At 42.5% G+C, this 17,462-nt stretch overlaps 1 protein-coding gene across 10 annotated transcripts in view; it reads right to left on the bottom strand.

The window, feature by feature from the left end:
* Positions 1 to 3,105: 3,105 nt before the first annotated feature.
* Positions 3,106 to 17,462, bottom strand: part of LOC309687345 (eukaryotic translation initiation factor 4 gamma 1-like) — a 37,801-nt gene continuing 23,444 nt past the window's right edge. For 6 of the 10 annotated variants that reach the window (XM_082502236.1, XM_082502240.1, XM_082502241.1 and 3 more), the window contains 23 exons: positions 17,278 to 17,370; positions 16,748 to 16,832; positions 14,747 to 15,751; positions 14,518 to 14,606; positions 14,103 to 14,295; positions 13,855 to 13,988; positions 13,116 to 13,739; positions 12,322 to 12,468; positions 11,948 to 12,184; positions 11,727 to 11,831; positions 9,669 to 9,995; positions 9,459 to 9,570; positions 9,245 to 9,356; positions 8,892 to 9,133; positions 7,501 to 7,628; positions 7,027 to 7,199; positions 6,610 to 6,735; positions 6,423 to 6,504; positions 6,195 to 6,293; positions 5,486 to 5,620; positions 5,208 to 5,286; positions 4,846 to 4,986; positions 3,106 to 4,685 (listed from right to left, as the gene is read on the bottom strand). In XM_082502236.1, the coding sequence (XP_082358362.1) occupies positions 4,504 to 4,685; positions 4,846 to 4,986; positions 5,208 to 5,286; positions 5,486 to 5,620; positions 6,195 to 6,293; positions 6,423 to 6,504; positions 6,610 to 6,735; positions 7,027 to 7,199; positions 7,501 to 7,628; positions 8,892 to 9,133; positions 9,245 to 9,356; positions 9,459 to 9,570; positions 9,669 to 9,995; positions 11,727 to 11,831; positions 11,948 to 12,184; positions 12,322 to 12,468; positions 13,116 to 13,739; positions 13,855 to 13,988; positions 14,103 to 14,295; positions 14,518 to 14,606; positions 14,747 to 15,751; positions 16,748 to 16,832; positions 17,278 to 17,370 (4,650 nt within the window). In that variant the 3' untranslated portion in view covers positions 3,106 to 4,503. The remainder of the gene's footprint in view (positions 4,686 to 4,845; positions 4,987 to 5,207; positions 5,287 to 5,485; positions 5,621 to 6,194; positions 6,294 to 6,422; positions 6,505 to 6,609; positions 6,736 to 7,026; positions 7,200 to 7,500; positions 7,629 to 8,891; positions 9,134 to 9,244; positions 9,357 to 9,458; positions 9,571 to 9,668; positions 9,996 to 11,726; positions 11,832 to 11,947; positions 12,185 to 12,321; positions 12,469 to 13,115; positions 13,740 to 13,854; positions 13,989 to 14,102; positions 14,296 to 14,517; positions 14,607 to 14,746; positions 15,752 to 16,747; positions 16,833 to 17,277; positions 17,371 to 17,462) is intronic. The other 4 variants (XM_082502242.1, XM_082502237.1, XM_082502243.1 and 1 more) reach the window with 3 other exon arrangements.

Below are 17,462 nucleotides of genomic sequence, written 5' to 3'. Positions count from 1 at the left end.
GCAGATCTTTGGTACGCCCACCTCTATTCTAAGTGCAACTGCAGTTTGAGATAATAACATAGACTGTATATAAAAGATGGAAACAGCCACCATGACACCACACAGTGGTTTCTGGCCTGTGCATTTTGGCCACTCCCGTGTTGGTTTTGTGGAGCTAAAAGTAAACATATTTGCATGAGAGCATAAAGTACTAATGTTATTACATACATGCATGGTAAGCAAGTCAATGCAACACAGAGACACATACTTATTGTAGCTCACTTTTCACAGTCCTCTCTCAGTCCTCTATAGCCTGTCTCTGATTGGTGCAGAACACAGCAGAAAGGCTGACGCTCACAAACAACAACTGTTCCTGCTTCCTTTCACCAGATCTCATTGAAATTCAGAGTCCACTTTAAAATCCTATTACTAACATATTGCCTATATTGCAGAGCCACTGCTCAGATCATCTGATCAAGATCTTTTAATTGTTCCATGCTCTGATTTTAAAACCAGAGGTGATCGCACCTTAGAGGTGGTAGCGCCTGAACTTTGAAACATCCTTCCTCAGCCTGTCAGGTCGTCTGAATCTGTCATTTGTTTCAACCAACTTCTGAAAACTCTTTTCATGGTTTAGCTTTCCTTTAATCTGTCCCCCATTATTTGGGGCCATAGTTTACACCTATTTGTGCGTATGTAGGAATAAGGTGTAACATGTATACATATCTTTATGTGTGGCTTTAACTGAAATTGTGAAGCACTTTGTAATGTGTAATGTTTTTTGCTATACAAATAAACACCGAAGTAAAGGACTAGGCAGTAGAAAGCAGCATTCTTTTTCAAATATTTCCAATAATGCTCCAAAAGGCACCAACAGTCCAGAGGTTCAGTTTTATTCTAATTAGCAGTGATTAGCAGGTAGCAGTTAACCATGTTGATCAGCAACCATGGCCCTAATTTTAAAACAATAACAACAATAATGTTTTTGCACCAGGTTGGAAACATGCTTATTTCTGCTTATTTCAGCCTCTATTGGCCACCACAGGACCTGCTTTTTGTCTTGATTTGTTAGACCTGGAGTTTCCTGCTGATTATTTCAAATTCTAATTCAAAACCGCTCTAATGCTTCTATACTTAATGTGTTAGTGTTTCTTGGTGAATTAATCCAGGCCAGCCCTACTTTCCGGAGATCCCCAAGAAGTCCAGCTCTTTTCAGTTTAGTGTGAACCCCCCCCCCCCACTGGAATGACAGAACAGATGTCTCCTTGGTGTTTCTGTAACCTGTGTCCTGGCCTCTAGTTACATAACTTCTCCTGCTGACCACAGCAGCATTTCTCTGAGCTGCAGACTGCATGTGACACTCTGTCTCTGAGTTACCAATGTGTAACGTTACATCTGTCCCCTGATACATGTCAGCAGGTATCCCTGGAGTTTAGAGGCTAGCTGTTAAATGATTACCTCTAGGTCATATTTCAGGTTTATATGAGCTCCATCAGTTAGTGGGTCAGGCCACATCTGCAGCCGCTGCTTAATAATTAAACAATGTAAAACATAGGGAGGGAAAAAAACGATAAAGCAATGAATTTCATTACTTGACAAAAAAAGAAAAAAATGACTTGTTTGATGTGCCGTTTCACTGTACTATCAAAGTAAAGCTCTTCTCAGACATGGATTACATGGCGGTCTGCTAAAGTGAGACCGCCTGTCAGACACGGGCCACTCAGAAATGACAGTTTCTCATGGCTTTGATGTATCGTAACATGACTGCCTCATTTTGATACTTTAATTACTAGAGATGCCACATCCTGAAAACCATTATTGAAATGGAGTCATACACTGAAGGTCAGTCAGTGGATCAACTCTCATTACACTCGAGAAAACAGGTAACAGCTCACCTGTCTGAACTGAAGTAGTCAATGCGATTTGCTGTGGGAGACATTAATGAAGAGATATTTCTGCTGTGAATTTTTTATTTTTAGAAAGGCCTGTGTCCACCACTGCCAACTTCAAGCAGATGTTTTCGTTTGCTCTGTGAGATTTGTCCTGTAATCTTCAGGTTTTTTGTGTATAGGAAAATAAAAATCAGGTTTAACTTGAATTCCAAAGCCACTTTTTAAACAAGTAAACCTCTTCAACTGCTCCTTAATGCAAATATCTAATCAGTCAATCACATGACTTATTGTATTTAGTCATGTAAACATGTTAAAGACAACTTGTTAAAATTCAAACCAAGCACCAGAGTAAGGAAGGAAGGTGATTTCAGAGACTTTGAACTAGAGTTGTTGGTCCCAGACAGGCTGGTCTGAGTATTTCAGAAACTGGTGATCTGCTGGGATTGAGCAAATAACACTGGTTAGCATCACAGCAAGAGCAGCCTGGGTTTGAATCTATGACCTGGCCAGGGTCTCCCTGTCTGCGTGGGTTCTTTGGCTTCCTCCTACAGTCCAGAGACATGCAGTTAGTGTGATTAGGTTAACTGGTTATGTGTGAAGGGCTATTATGTGTTAGCTCTTTGGCAGACTGCCGACTTGTCTAGGGTGTACCCTGCCTCTCGCCCTATAACAGCTGAGATAGGCTCCAGCAGTCCAGAATCAAATAGGCGGAAGAAAATGGACGGATGGATGCAACAAAGGTATGCAGAAGAGCAGAACGATGGCTGCCTCTAGCAGGATAATATGACATGTCACAAACCTCAAACTGACTTCTTGAACAATGATAACAAGTTCAGTGCACCCAAAAGGCCACCAGTCACCTTTGGGGTGATTCACACTCACAGTCAACAAATCTGCAGTCACCGAGGAATGTTCCAATCACAGGATCAAAGCGGGAAAGCAGCCCTGGCCATGCCACCACCTCCCCCGGCTAAAAACCTATTCATTCCAAAGTTTTTAGTTTTCTCATGTTTCTGATTCATGACTCGTGTCTCATAATGAAGCTCAAACTCAGGAGATAAGTGTCTATAATAAAGCCCTCCGATTTATTTTTTAACCTGAAAGATACTCATTTTAAAAAAAAAAAAAAAAAAAAAAAAAATCAAACATCAACCACTACATTTCATTTCATCAAAGTGGCAAAACAGCACCGGCCTTGCTGCCGCCTCCGGTCACAAAACCACAAGCATTTGCATTTTCCTTTTTATTTGCAACCATCTTTATTATCTCTTCCAGTTCTGGATGTGAAAAGAGGCAATTATTTTCTTTAATTAAATATCTTTTTTAATAAAGTAAAGCAGAAAAGTATTTACAATTATTCAATTAAACTGTAATCAATGACTGGGGTTGGATATCACAAGCACCTTCTGCCAGCTGAGGAGAGAAAAATATAAATACGGGGGGAAAGACTGCCACATTGTTTCAGAGGAGCAGGGGAAATAGGGGTTACATTAGCATACTTTCTTTAAAAGAAAACTATTCATCGTATATTTACAGAACTCTCCTGAAATGCATTTCCACTCATGGAAGCAAAGAAAGGCCTTAGGATTCGTACTGTTAAACTTTTCTTAAAAGTCCTTTGTCATTAAAGTGGATTTTTGTCTGTATACTTTTTAAAGTTTAAAAAAAAAACAACCAAAAAACAAAAACACCAACCGGCTTTGAACGAGGGTGAAACCATGATCCCTCGCTCTTGCTCTCCCTCTCTCGGTCCACAGTTCGTTTTTGAAGCGCAGGAAACAAGTGAAACAGACACATTAGAGGTTGGGGTGGTGGGATTGAGTTGGGCTGGGGTTTTAAAGGGTAGCATCGCTGCCACCCCTGCAAGCAGCAAAATGGTCAATGTTCATTGCCCCTCTCCTCAGTGACAACGTCCTCAGAAAGTCCACAACCGTTGCATTCACTCATGACTGAAATGTCTCTTAGATGGCTCTTTTCTTTGTAGTTTTCAATTTTTCTTACAAAAAACAAACAAAAAAATGAAACAAACCACCCTTAATCATCCAACACTTTGAAAAGGGAAACAAAAAGCTCTACATAAGCACGTCATGTAGATCCAAACGGCGGACATGTAGCATGACATCTGTCATGTCCACATGATAAAGGGTGAATTCATCAAAAATATAGATGTGAACAGCCTTTTAAAGTCTTCTGTTATATTTTCTGTCTTTAAGCAAAATGTCTTGAGCAGTTTTGCCGTGGCCACAAAAAGCTTTCTGAAAACAACCCAAAAAATAAAAATACTGAAGGAAACAGCATCAGAGCATTCCTACAGCTTTCAACTCTTCTCAGCATTCTCTCTCTCTTTCTCTCAAATCTATTCATCTCTTTAGTTAATCCTGTGTTTGTTTCAAAAAAGACATTCGGTTGCACAGAAGAAAAACAAGAAACTGAAAACAAACAAGAAAAAAAAAAAGGATCGAATGTTCGATCCATAATACAATCTCTCCCAGTTGAAGAAGTTTTTTTTCTTTATTTTTTTTTCTGTTTATGCAGAAGGATTTTGCTGATTCAGCCTCTTGTGAATCATCAACAGAACATTCGCTCTCCCCATGGGTTTGCCCAGAACTCTCATCGATTCTCCCAGCAGCCCCTAGCTGTTATCGGATTCATCCTCGGCTTCGCGGAGCCACGTGAAGAAGGCAGTGACGGACTTCAAGGCCACGCCCTTCCCCTGCTGTTCGGCGGGGTCTTTGCTGGACTCCCACTTGTAGAAGGCCTCCTCTTTGATCACGTCTTCATCGTAGAGTGTGTCGAAGAACATTCGCAGCAGATCTGATGAGTGAGGAGAGAAAGGAAATGAGGAAAATGGTGAGAAATGAGGAAATGATGCTGATCACTTTCTTAATCTTTTAAGTTGTAGCATGAAGAGAAGCAGAAATCTGAATTTCAAAGCAGTGACAAAGGACAACCTGAGCCTGAATGAGCTACTTACTGGCAGGCTGCTCCATCTGCAACATGAGGGCCTGCAGAGCATACAGAGCCTGTAGTTCCTTCTGTTCGTCCTTCAGGTATTTCTGCAGGAGCTTCGCCCTCCGTTTGATCTGCTCGCTGTCAACCTTGTAGGGATTCTCACCTGTGGAGGAAAAGTTTCAAGAATGTTCACATTTCACTCGGACTACACCCTCTAGCCTGGGATATTTTCACACACTGAGTAGCAGCAGTAAAAGGTCCCAAAGTTCAGTAATATGGTAAGAGGACTTAAAGCCCATCAGAACTGAAGTGGACCAGGAAGTCTACTAGTCTACTTAGGCTAGTGTTAATAGTGTTTAATGTGAAGAGTGCAGAATGACTCACAAATTGCTGACTGGCAAATGCAGGTCATCAGCGCTCTGACAAACATGTTGGAGGAGGTCTGCTGCTCATCCAGGTTGGCCTACAAAAAAAAAAAAAAAAAAAAGATCACGTTTATTTACGTGTGCACAAAACTGGAAAACACCATCCAAAATACGACGACCTGTCTGAATCAGCTCTGTCAGTGCTGCGGTTACGAAAGTTGCTTTGTTGAGAAACTAACGATGACACATTTTCAGGTTCTAAAAGTCAGAACCCACATGAGTGGATCTGAAACAAACCTCAATCCAGTCAAAGATCCTCTGGTTGTCAGCCCTGTCCTGGATCAGTCTGTCCAGCTGTCTGGTCAGATCTGCAGCGCTGAGCTCCTTCTTCTTGTCCTTCTCCGACTCATCGCCCAGTGTAAACTCCACATTCTACAGAGAGAGAGAGAGAGAGGGGCATCATGGTCATTTTTCACGACGTTTGTCACATCACATGCTATGAGAATATTTCTTCCTTTTATCCTGCATTACATTAAATGTGATGAGAGGATTGTAACACTGCATATTGGACTGGAGGATTAGACTATTATACTACTATTATTAATGGAACTCATTTAAGATCCATGTGTGGTATTTTAAGATCACATAAACAATGATGATACCTAACATTTCTGCATTTCTTCAGCATCTGTCATTACAGTGGTAAGATATTTTTTTTCTCACTTGGATCTGTATGATGGACAATGCTGACATCCTTAATACGCTCAAAAAAACAGAATTATGTAACACTAGTTCAAGATAGATTAAAAGAATTGAAGCATGATAACCCTGTGGAGGTTTTCTTTAACTGTGAACACAAAGTCACGTCCAGATGTTTAGTAATCAGACTCCTCAGTTAAGACCTGAGCTTTAGATTCTTGCTTTTTTCCTTCGCAGTGTTGAATTACATCGAGGATAACCACAGACAGAAGGCTGTTAATGATGAAGGCAGTGAGTGAACCCTCACCTTTTCTGTCACAAACTTGTTGACGTCTACATCCTCAGGGAGGAAGTCCTTCCACTGCAGGCCTGCCTCCCTCCACATTGTACCTGCCTTTTTATGGCTCTGATGGGAGAAAAGAGATGTTTGTACACATGAATAGATCTTAATCTTGTTTTTTTCTGGGACAAAAGTTTATGTATATATGCTAGCTTTTCAAAAACACAATATGACATAATAATGATCAGCTCTTACCATTCCTTTGCAGAGTAAAGTGAGGATGTGAACCAGCAGGACTCCAGCTTTGCCCAGAGGGATCAAAGGCTTTGAGACATCCCTGAAGATACATCAGGCAACCAATGAATTAACCATCAACAAATAGAAATATCCCATTTATTCCTCATCTGAAGTGTTGAGAGACTTAGCAAGTACTATAACAAACCTGAGAAGTTCTCCCATGGGGATGCCTCCCTCTTGAAGCATGGGAGTGATTAGCTCAGCCAGGTAGAGCCAGATATGGGGGATGTCTATCGCCATGTCTTCTGCCACCTCCAGGATTTCCTTAAGCCTGAAAAAAGAAGCACAGTACACGGACATCAAAGATTATTCAAGGGTTAAGAAATACAAGAACAAGCCCAACTTGACTCAGTAGATGGAATTATTAAGCAGCATCACACCATGCTGGTAGCAACATATGGAAACTCACTGCTTTTTGGCCAGGCAGGGGGTTTTAAGATCATGAAATGCTGAAAAATATTCACAAGCCTGACGTTTCCCTGCGGGCCGCTGGTAATGTGGAGTCCTGCTGGTCCAAACTTTACCGGTTAACCCAGCACCTCCCTGGGGGTTCTGTACTCACCCTTTGTAGTACTGCTCCTTTGGTAGGATGCCGGTCTTAATGAGCTGGTGCAGCAGCAGGCCCATATGCTCCCTGGCGATCGTGCTGCGCTCCAGTGTTGACTCCAGCCCGTTTCGTACAAACACAAACAGCAGCTGAGTGCTATTTATCTCCTGCACGCACTGCAGAGCCTCCTGTGGGGACAGACAAGGACAGAAAGACAGCAGTGAATCATAAGCTCCTCTTTTATCCTCTCATGGCTTTAAGTGTAATAAATAGATGTTCAGGTGTCAACAATGCAGACTTTATATCACTGTGAATAAGAAGACTATTAGAGCAGCATTAATTATAAAGTGCTTTAATTGGTCCACAAAAGCACTTTGTGAATACATTTCACATAAGCAAAGGTAAAAGGTAGTTGTTGTTTTTTGTATTTAATTTTAGGTGTCCTTGCTGTGTGTGTGTGTGTGTTTAAAAAGCAGCATCAGTATGTACCTTCATGTCGTTGATATGGAGGTACTCCTCAATGATGGCTGTGGACTTCTTTTCCAACTCCTCCTCGGTCAAGGCAGGCTTGGTGGGGGTCTGGGGAGGTGGAGGGGTGGCAGCTTTCTCCCTCTTCGCTGTTCACAGAACAACAAAAAGAAAGAACAGCAAATCAGATTTTAAGCTACATGAAGGGAAAAAAACAAACAGAAACATTGTTTCCACAGTTATCTTCTTGTAAATCTTCAAACTGAAGTCAACTGAATAATGAGGAGCACAGCAGTCCGGCCAACATTTTTATGTTTGGGGTGGAGTTGATTTTTCCCCCCCTAACAACAACAACAAAAAAATCTGATTATTTGAAGCTTTCAGAGAATCGTGCACTGATGACAAAAAGAGCTGCAGAAGTCATTATGCGACTTTTAAAATGCAGATTGTTATTCTTAGAGTGCAGTAGCTCTGTATGATTTAAAAAAAAAAAAAAAAAATCATCACCATCTATCTCGTCCTCTGAAACAGACCTTTTTTAACTGATCTCATATTTCATAATAAAAAACATCAAGCAAGCTGGATACCATTAATTGCAGTTTAATTTACTGGCACTGTCCCACAGATGCTGGGAAATCTGGATTTTTTCCCCCCTGCCCTTGCAGCAATTTTTTTCATTTGGGCTGACAGATGTGCTGTTCGTCATCTTCCACCTGTTCTTTTCCTTGTGGTCTCAAATAAAGAAATAAACTTTGATTACAAACTTTTTAAAAACTTGACCCATAGCGAGTTTCTCAGAAGAAACAATATTGAAAAACGTCATTATTTCAGACTTTATTTTTAAACTGTTATCACTCCCATGGAAACACTTGCTGGCTCCCTCCTTGGACCCAACCGCTTTTTTTAAGTTTCTCCAGTCTGACTATCTCCTTCTTTTTTGCCTCAGTGGTGCAAGTGATTACTGTTTTTGGTTGGCAGAAGCAACAATGCTTTTCTGGTTAATTTAGAGCGAGTCTGCTTCACTGGCGGTAAGAGCAAAATTGGCCCATGTCATAAATAAGAACGTTTACACGCACATATTAGTAAATGAAGGCCACTGTGCTCATACCCAGAGCTATGAGTACTCTGTACATGTCCTGCAAACAACATCTCTAGAAACACTAACTACATCATGGATGTCATTTTTTCATTCATAAAAAAAAAAAAAGTTAATCTAGGGGCATGGACCCCTAACTTTTGCAGAAAGAAGTTTAAAATGGTGTGATGATGAGCCCAGGTATCTGAAAAGGACTATTTTTTTCAAGTCTGGTCTCCTGCTGTCTGATTTCTTTATTTAGTATTGTGAAATATTTTTTAATTTAAGTTTTAAATTATTTAATATTATAATGCTTAAGTTATCTCAGGCAGGCTACCATTCTCTCTGCTTCTGGCCCGTTCTCTGCTGTCTCGGTCATCCGTCATGCTCGCCACACGGCGGACTGGATCAGCAGGGCCACGCTGCTCTCTGTCCCGACTCCGCTCCTCCTTCTCCCGACTGAAACTGCGTTTAGTGACCTGGAGCTGGTTTCGATCACGGTCGTCTCGTCGCTCGAAGCGGTCGCTGCCACGATCTGAGCGGTCGAAGCGATCACTTCGTTCTCGACTCAAGCTGTTTCTGTAGAGTTCAGAAAAGAAGTCGTACAATTGTAAAATACATCTCTACACACTCACACTATGAATACTGAAAGGTTTGAGCTGGTAATGAGAATTGTGTCCCTTTGCTCACCTCTGAGGAATTCTCTTATCTGTGTCTACTGAAGAGCCTGAGGACAAAGGCTGCTGCAGGGCTGAGAACCTGTTGAGCGTGCTGGTGGCTGGTCGGCTACCCGTCTCTGAGCCTGGGGATTAAAACAGGCACACGATACAAATTAAACTTCAGTTCTGATTACCACAAATAGATAATTCTTTGATATATAAACACATTTGTGGAAAAAACCTACCAGAATCTGCAGGCTTGGCACTTGTGCCACCGCTACTGCCCTTACCCCAGCTGCCCCATGTGCCTTTACCTCCTGGGGCAAGCAGCTGATTGTTGAAGTCAAGAACAGGAGTCTGAGAAGAAAAGGCTGTCATTAGAAGTCTGATATTTTCAATTGATTGTCAAAATGTGCTCACATTGTGTGTGAGAAGAAACCCCCTCCCTCTCTTACCTTAGTGATTTTGCTAAGGCGAGAGGTGTCAATAGGTCTGTTTTTAGAGATGGGCACTGTGTTCCAGCCGTCATCCTGGGGAGAGGCACCACGCCCTGGGGAGTGGGTTCCCCTACGGCCTGGAGAATGAGGGCCTCGACGACCTGGAGAGTGAGGGCCCCGACGGCCTCCACCCATCCTGCCTCCTGAGCCTCCACTGGATTCCTTCTTAGAGATGAGGGCTTGCTGCACCTTCATCTGCTCCCTGTGTTCCTCCAGCTCAGCATCTTTGTGGATCTGGTCGATGGTCTTGGGACCCTGATCGCCTCGCCGGGGCACCCAGTTATTCTGGAACAAGTACAAGACAGAATTGTGAGAATGATCGGGGGAAACAACAACAAACACACACACACACACACACACACACACACACACACACAAAAAAACGAGGATGACTTTGAAAATGTATTCTTTTTCTGTCCATGTCACCATTGTATGAATGAACACAAAGCAGAGCTTATGTACCCTTGTCATTTTGATGAGTGTCTCTAAATCAGTCCTCTTTATAACTACAGTGTTCACAGAACAAGACAGCGAGAGAGAGTGAGATAATCATTCCAGTCGCGTTTCTGTTTTTGTCTTGAAAGGAAATAAAACATGCAGTATGTGCTTCAATTAAACTGGGCCACTACACTGACACAGAGCAGCAGATTCCAGCTTGAAAAACACTGAAAACAGCAGGTTTTGTAGGACGTTGTGGGAGGGACTGGAAGCCTAACTAAAGGACTGCAACATTCCTTCAAAAGAAAGAAGCTTCAATACCACCAGACTTAACTGGCTTCAGAAAGTTGCACGTAATTGAGATAAATTGGGGGGGAAGGGGTGACAGGAAAATTATGAGGCACACATGATGACATAACATAGGATCACTCAAATCCTGTTACTTCAATTGAGAGAAGATGAATGGATGAATGAACATGCTGCTGTTTGTTGTCTCAGCCAATGGCACAGAGTAGCTCTGTGTTTAGGAGCTGCCCTGCATTAATGAGCTGAAGAAGACTTGTTTTCTTAGCCCATGTATGAGCCTCACACTGGCCAGAGCTGAAGGACCAGTGTGGGTGTCTCTGGGCTGTGGACAGCACCATGCAGGGTCACAGACCATATGCAACAATAATGGATGAGTTATGCGTAAAACTCATCGCATTAACACGATTGCACAATTCACAGAAATATAATCACCTTAGTGAAAACATAGTCCTCAACACACACACACACACACACACACACACACACACACACACACACACACACACACACACCTAAGTTAATGTCTAAAGTCCTTGTGTGACAGCACAAGTGATCATTGAGTGAGCCCCCAGAATGTTAAAAGTGGTTTCTTTAAAGCTGAAGAGAAATTGCTGCCAAATTTGTGTGAATTTTGCATTTTAATGAATTTATGCTAACAAGAACCAAACAAAACAACAACACACAATTACAAAGTAAGCAGGCAATGAAGGCAGCACTAAGTAAACACCTCCTGGGTTTTCCCAGATAAAGTTACTGCTTTTGTCAGTGTCTGGTGGAGTGTAAAATCTTCATTTCCCCATCACAAAGACAGTCTGACAGCATGTAAAGCTACTGAAATGTTCTGTATAAGAGTGCAAACAAACCAATACTGATTTGAATGACTTTAGTTTTCTTTCTGATCACAACCACATGCTACAGATTTCCCACAACTGAGTGGAAAAAATGTTTATTTTGAACTGTTAGTTTCCTGAAACATGCAGCAGCTCCTAATTGGGAACCCAACAGATTTAAATATGATATATGAAATCGCATTTTCTATCATTTTATCTGATTTAATAAAAGTGCCTGTAAAATCTCAAGTGTTGCATAGTGGGTCAGGCTTTAAAAAGCTAGATCTTATTTTTGGTCTACTCAAATCATAAAATGTTATAAATAAGCATTTTTTTAAAACAACGACTCTACAACCAGAGAGATTTAGTTGGGGAAAAGGCTTAAGCTCCAAATTATATATGCAAACAGCTCATTGAGTCCATATGCGACTTTGTTATTTACCCGTCGAAGGTCCAGCACATCCTGCAACATGAAACGGATCCTGGAGGTGGTCTTCCTCTCCTTTATTATTTTCTCCATCTGATTGAAGTATTGGTCCATACGAGGCTGAAGTGGGACACAATAGTTAGGTTAAGTGCATTTTGTGTTTATCAGTCAAAATTATAGAATCTTGGTTTGTATGCATCTCGGTCATCTTTCTCCAACATGTGTGTGTTTTGTACCTTGGCCTTCTCAAAGTCAAGGTCCTTGCCAATGGTGGACAATAGTCTGCACAGGCACTCCAGAGACTCCTCGTCATGGTTTTTGAGCAGCTTGACAATGCAGTCGTGCATGATGACCTCTGTGAGCATTTTCAGCTTGAACAGCTCACCAATGAACTTGATATTGCCTAGAGACCTCCTCCTGGCCTTGTCCTTAAACTCTTCTAACTCCTCAAGGAGCCGCTGCTTCTCCTCCTCCTGGGAAACAAACACAAAAAAAGGCATTCAAAACAAGTACAGTTAGATGGATCTCTGAAACCTTTCAGATGTTTAACTATTGACTTGACACATGACTTCCTTTGTGCAAATAATACTTCACAATGCAGCATACATACCACGGATGCAGCTTCCAGCTCTTTCTGCTTCTTCTCGAAAATCTCATCATCATCCTTATCCTTCTCAAACTCCTTCTGGCATCGATTTAGCAGCAGCTTACGAAAATTTACAGTGGCTCCTGGTTTATCTGGAATTTCGACTCTAAGCTGAAAAAAGCAGAGAAAGAAAACACAAGTTAAGTAAATGGCAAAAGAAGACAGGGTGCAAGCTCAGTGTTGCAGTGGCTCCTCAGTCCCTCAATCCCATCACTAATTTGAGTTCATCACTGGAGACTCAAAGACATTTGAGTCTCCAGTGAGAGTGTGTGTGTGTGTGTGTGTGCGCGCGCGCACACACACACACACACACACACACACACACACACACACACACACACACACACACACACACATATAAAAAATATACAGTAGAGTTATCTCACTTCAGAAGTTCAATTTAAAAAAAAAAAAAAAGGTGCCCTACAATACCCCCAAGACCCACAGCAATGGTCGCTTCGCTCACTGCTTAAACATTGTCTCACAGTCACTTTTATTTATTTCAATAAGGCACAGGAAGCCACTGCTGCAGTATTCTCTTGAATGTTAGGTATCATCACCCAGACAATACTGGCACATAAGTGCTGATATTAGAGGAGAAAAGTCAGACTTGACATATCGACAAATCTCGCGGTAGAGTTTCTACCGTATACCGCTTATACCGCCCACCCCTACTCTGCTGCATAAGTTAAACATCTAAACAACAACACTTCCATTGTAAATATTCAAGCATCTATATTGGGTGAGTCATCACTTACCCCCATAAGGCAGCGGCACATGTTGGCATAGGCCACAGAGAAGTCTGGTTCAGAGATGGCCTTTTCAAAGGTGAGGTCTATGACTCCTTTCAACCGCTCTTCTGTGTCAATGGTCAGTTCTGTTACTTGTTTCATGAGCTGCTGAAACTTTTGGGGGGTCAGTTTATTGAGGATGCTGCGCACCCGTTTAAACAGCTCCTGGGTCTTGATCTGCTCTGGTTCACTCTCGTCTACCTCCTCTGCCCCACGGCTGCGAGGGCTTTTCTTCACTGAAGACTTCCACGCCTTCTCTGCTTTGTTCAGCTGCACCTCATCACTGAGTGGCATGCTGCTGATGATTTTCCTCAGTTCTTTCCTCGGCATTTGTTGAGAGCGACGTGGTCCGCCAATCCCCATGCCCATACCCGGAGACTGTAAGGGAAACATCAAAACATGATTTAATTGAAGTAATAATTCAATTGGAAAGTGCTCGGTTACACAAAGAAAAATTGAACTCACTGGTCCTCTGCTTCCTCCTCCCATGCTGGGCCTGCCAAGGTTGGCAAAGGAGGGCGTGAAGTCAGGGCCGCAGTTCATTCCTGGAAGGCGACTGGGGTCGAGTTGTCGCAGAGGTGTTTTATTAGCCTGAAAAGACAGAAAGCAGGATGGGAACTTAATTACAATTTCCACTACTATGTGATCTAGACATGTTTTTTAGTCTTATTTCACTTAGACTAGACTTTAGGGTAAGTCTTTGCACCTTGTCCAGGACAACATCACTGATGGCTGGTAGGCCCTCAGGTTTGTTCATACTGGCTGAGATGAACTGGAATCCCAGAAGAAACTCACGGTCATATTTCTTCTTCTCTTCTGTGTTTATTGGCATCCATTGTTCTGAAACAAACAGAAAACAGAAGATGTCTTCTTGTTAAAAGACATTTCACAACATATGAGAGGAGGAAGGTAGACCACTCAATGAATAAATTCTGTCAAGTTTCAGACACCCACCCTCTTTGTACTGATACTTCTTGTCAGTGGCAGTCGGCTTGAGAGGATCCGGCTGAATATTCTCAGCATCCAGCTTGTCCTCCTTGTCCTCCCAGGTTAAGTCTGCCTCCTCTTGGGCAGGAGGAGCAGTGGCAGGGGGCTGGGGCTCTGGTGCTGGGACTGGCTCAGGCTCTGGTGCAACCACCTTTTGCTGCTTAGTCAGAAAAATCAGTTTGGAATTTAGGAAGCTCATAAATATGAGCTTCATTAAGACATTACAGTAGAAATCAGCAACTGCAGTTCGTCTTATGTCCCTGGAAAGGGTTGATGACTAGTTTCTTTTTCAGCTTCAGTGGGTATGGAGTAATTTCAGATTAGTTACAACAGGCAAGAAAAGTATGAGAATGAATGAACAAATACATCATCGATCAGATACCTCCTTAAAGGCATCCAGGAGGTCTCCCACAGCCTCCTTTTTGTTTAGATCCTTCATTTTTCTTTTTTTCTTTGGCACAGACACAGCAGCTAGAGAAAGAAAGACAGGCAGCCTCAGATGAGCTCAAAAATACCGCATCTGACAGAAAATCTAAGGATGACTCAATTCTCAGTTTGTAGAAAGCAGAAACAAATGACTAAAATAAATCAAACTTGGGGAAGTGACTAACCTTGCATAGTAGTTTCTACAGGAGCAGAGGTGACCGTCTGTGGGGGGGGAGGAGGAGGAGTGTCTTCCCTCTCCTCTGCTGTAGGAGGGGGAGGAGTGGGCACCTTTTCTGGGGTGTTGTCAGCTATTGAAACGGTCTCTGTAGGAGAAGAAGTCTCTTCCTTGGTGCTAGACTGGGGCACTGGAGTGTCTTCCTTAACATCCAGAGTGGCTGCAGGAACAGTTTCTGGAACCTCAGGCTGGGCAGGTGCAGCCTGAGGTGGTTCCGCTTCTTGAGCACAGGGTGCAGGGGTTGAATGTTTAACAGGTGGAGGTATGGCTTCTAGATATAGTCCTGCCTGAGCGACGTTTGCAGATGTCTGTATTATCGGCTGCTGACTGACATCTGGTTCAGCTATGGGGCTGTCGTCACGTTCAGCTGTGTTGACGGCAGGCGCTTCGGGGTCTTGAGGGGCTGGGAGCGGCAGCCCGTTGGGTAGTCGGAGCTCCTCAGGCTGTGCAATTGGAGACTCCAGAGGGTCCTCTAGGTGACTTGGTGGTAACGTGACCGACAGCCTTTCAGGTTCCAACTCGGCCACACCATTAGTGGAGGAAGGAGGAGTTTGGGGTGTGTCTACTGACGTCACATTCTCTTCTGCTTTAGTCTCCTCTTCCTTTGCCACCTCCTCTTTCGCCTCTGGTGCTTTATTGTCAACTTTGTTCAGTGCAGCAGAGGTGGGGACAGGATCAGGAAGGGGTGCAGGATAGGCAGGTATCTCAGGTGCTGACTGGGGAGGGGGTGTAGGTTCCTTGTGAGATGGAGGCGCATCCATCACATCTGGAACAGGAGGGCTCGGTGCAAGTGCAGAAATAGTGTTAATAGGCGTGTTCTCAGCTTCTGACAGAGGAGCAGGTAACGGGGTCTTAGTGTTCGTATCAGAGGTTTTAGCCTCTGTAGGGATGGAGTCGCCTTTGTGAAGTTCAGGGGTCTTTGCCACAGGTGGAGGTGTAGGTTTCCTTCTGTCATCTGGAGGGTCAAAAGTCAGAAAAAAAAATGACACAGTTATACAGTCCACATTCATGGTTTTACAATCAACACTGAATACATCGTTTCTGAAAACCTATAAACCGATATTCATCCACAGCCACGGGTCACCTTTGTGAGGATAATAAAGGTTTTTATGTTATATATCTACACCTCATTCAACCCCCTTCCCAAAATAAACCAGCTTCCCTGTTTTCCTACACTTGGGCGAGCCACTCAGGGATGTTAACAACTTATTTTAACTATGTTTAAATCCAGCAGAGAGAATGGCACCAAGCAGCATGGATTTACTAGGAAAATTCTCATCACTCTTATTTTGAAAGTGGTGCTTGATAGCAGTTGTGTGCACTTCCATACAGATAACCCTACTTAACCTTAGGTGGGAAAATTACAAAAAAAAAAAAAGTTCTGTTTTAAAGAAAAGACAAAAAAAAAAAACCCCAGCACATGCGATGCTGACTGCTCAAGATTCACCAAGATACTTGTTGTTCACCACAGGGCTCCTCGATGTAGCTGCTCACACAGACTAAAATATGTACAAACAACTGAACAGTGAAAATGAAATGCGTTTCAACTAAGAACTGCTTATGCCCACAGGCTGTGATTTAACATGCCTTATACCCACATAGATGGCTTGTTTCATGAATCAAGTTTGGTCCCCAGTTACTTTGGATATCTTGTTAAAGTAAAGAAACATTATGTCATACATAGCACAGGCTCTATCTTTCCTTTCTCCTAGCTTCTTTAAACAGTTATTGCTGTTTACTGGTAGAAGTCAATCTTAACAATTAAGTAATCACAAGATGAAAACATTAACTGGAATCATTTCATTTTATAGGTGAATTTAAGACCTATTCAAAGTAAAGAATGGTTATGAAAGTACAAACGGCTAAGCAGGATGCATACAAATAACAGTTATAAAATTTGTAGTAAGTAAAATATGTATCGACTGTGTTCAAGACTGCATGTGCCACTCACCTGGTCTAACCAGTGCTGGTGTAGTAGCAGCTGGGACACTCTCACCGTTGGCCTGGGTCAATGACGTACTTTCTGATCCAGATGTCTGGTGGGAGACATACACACAAACTGAAAGGTGAGCTTACAATTGAGGTTAACACATTTTTTTCCCATTTGACTATGGGGGGTAAAAAGGAAAAGAAAAAACAGGCTAAAATCCCAGCTGGTTTTAAAAGCCACGTGTCAAAGTGCCAGTCAGTTTAATTTTGACAGATTGTAGTGTATCACATTGGAAATGGCAATCAGCATTCTTTCCAAGCAGTAACATATGGACAGAGCATGTGAGTCAATTCTAGTCCTTTCTGTTTTATTTAATCTTAAGTTAAATAAAGCAGAAAGTATTTTTTCTATATTTTAATATGGACCCCAGAAAGCAGTAGTTGTCAGGTAATGTCACTTTCAAGTGTATGAGTTTTATAAAAAGCGAACAGTGTGCTTGTATGGCCGCTCTCCTGAGTACTGTTAGTTAAGAATGTGGCTCTGTGGCTCACCTGAGGTGGGGTTGGGGTGGAGCCACTACGGCCCCCTGACATAATCTCTTCTGTGATGTCTCGACCTCCTTGGTTTGGGTCTCTTATTCTGATCTGTGGGGGAAAGAAAGTAGATGAGCTACTGGTGTAAGTAAAAAGAACAAAAGATGAGGGTAAGGGACAGCAGGTAAATAACACAGACAACA

The sequence above is a fragment of the Aulonocara stuartgranti genome (assembly GCF_965226115.1).
Source record: "Aulonocara stuartgranti genome assembly, chromosome: 14".
In the NCBI taxonomy this organism is placed as follows: domain Eukaryota; kingdom Metazoa; phylum Chordata; class Actinopteri; order Cichliformes; family Cichlidae; genus Aulonocara; species Aulonocara stuartgranti.
The sequence above is the reverse complement of the archived record's forward strand: the minus strand, read 5'-3'. Positions and strand labels throughout refer to the sequence as shown.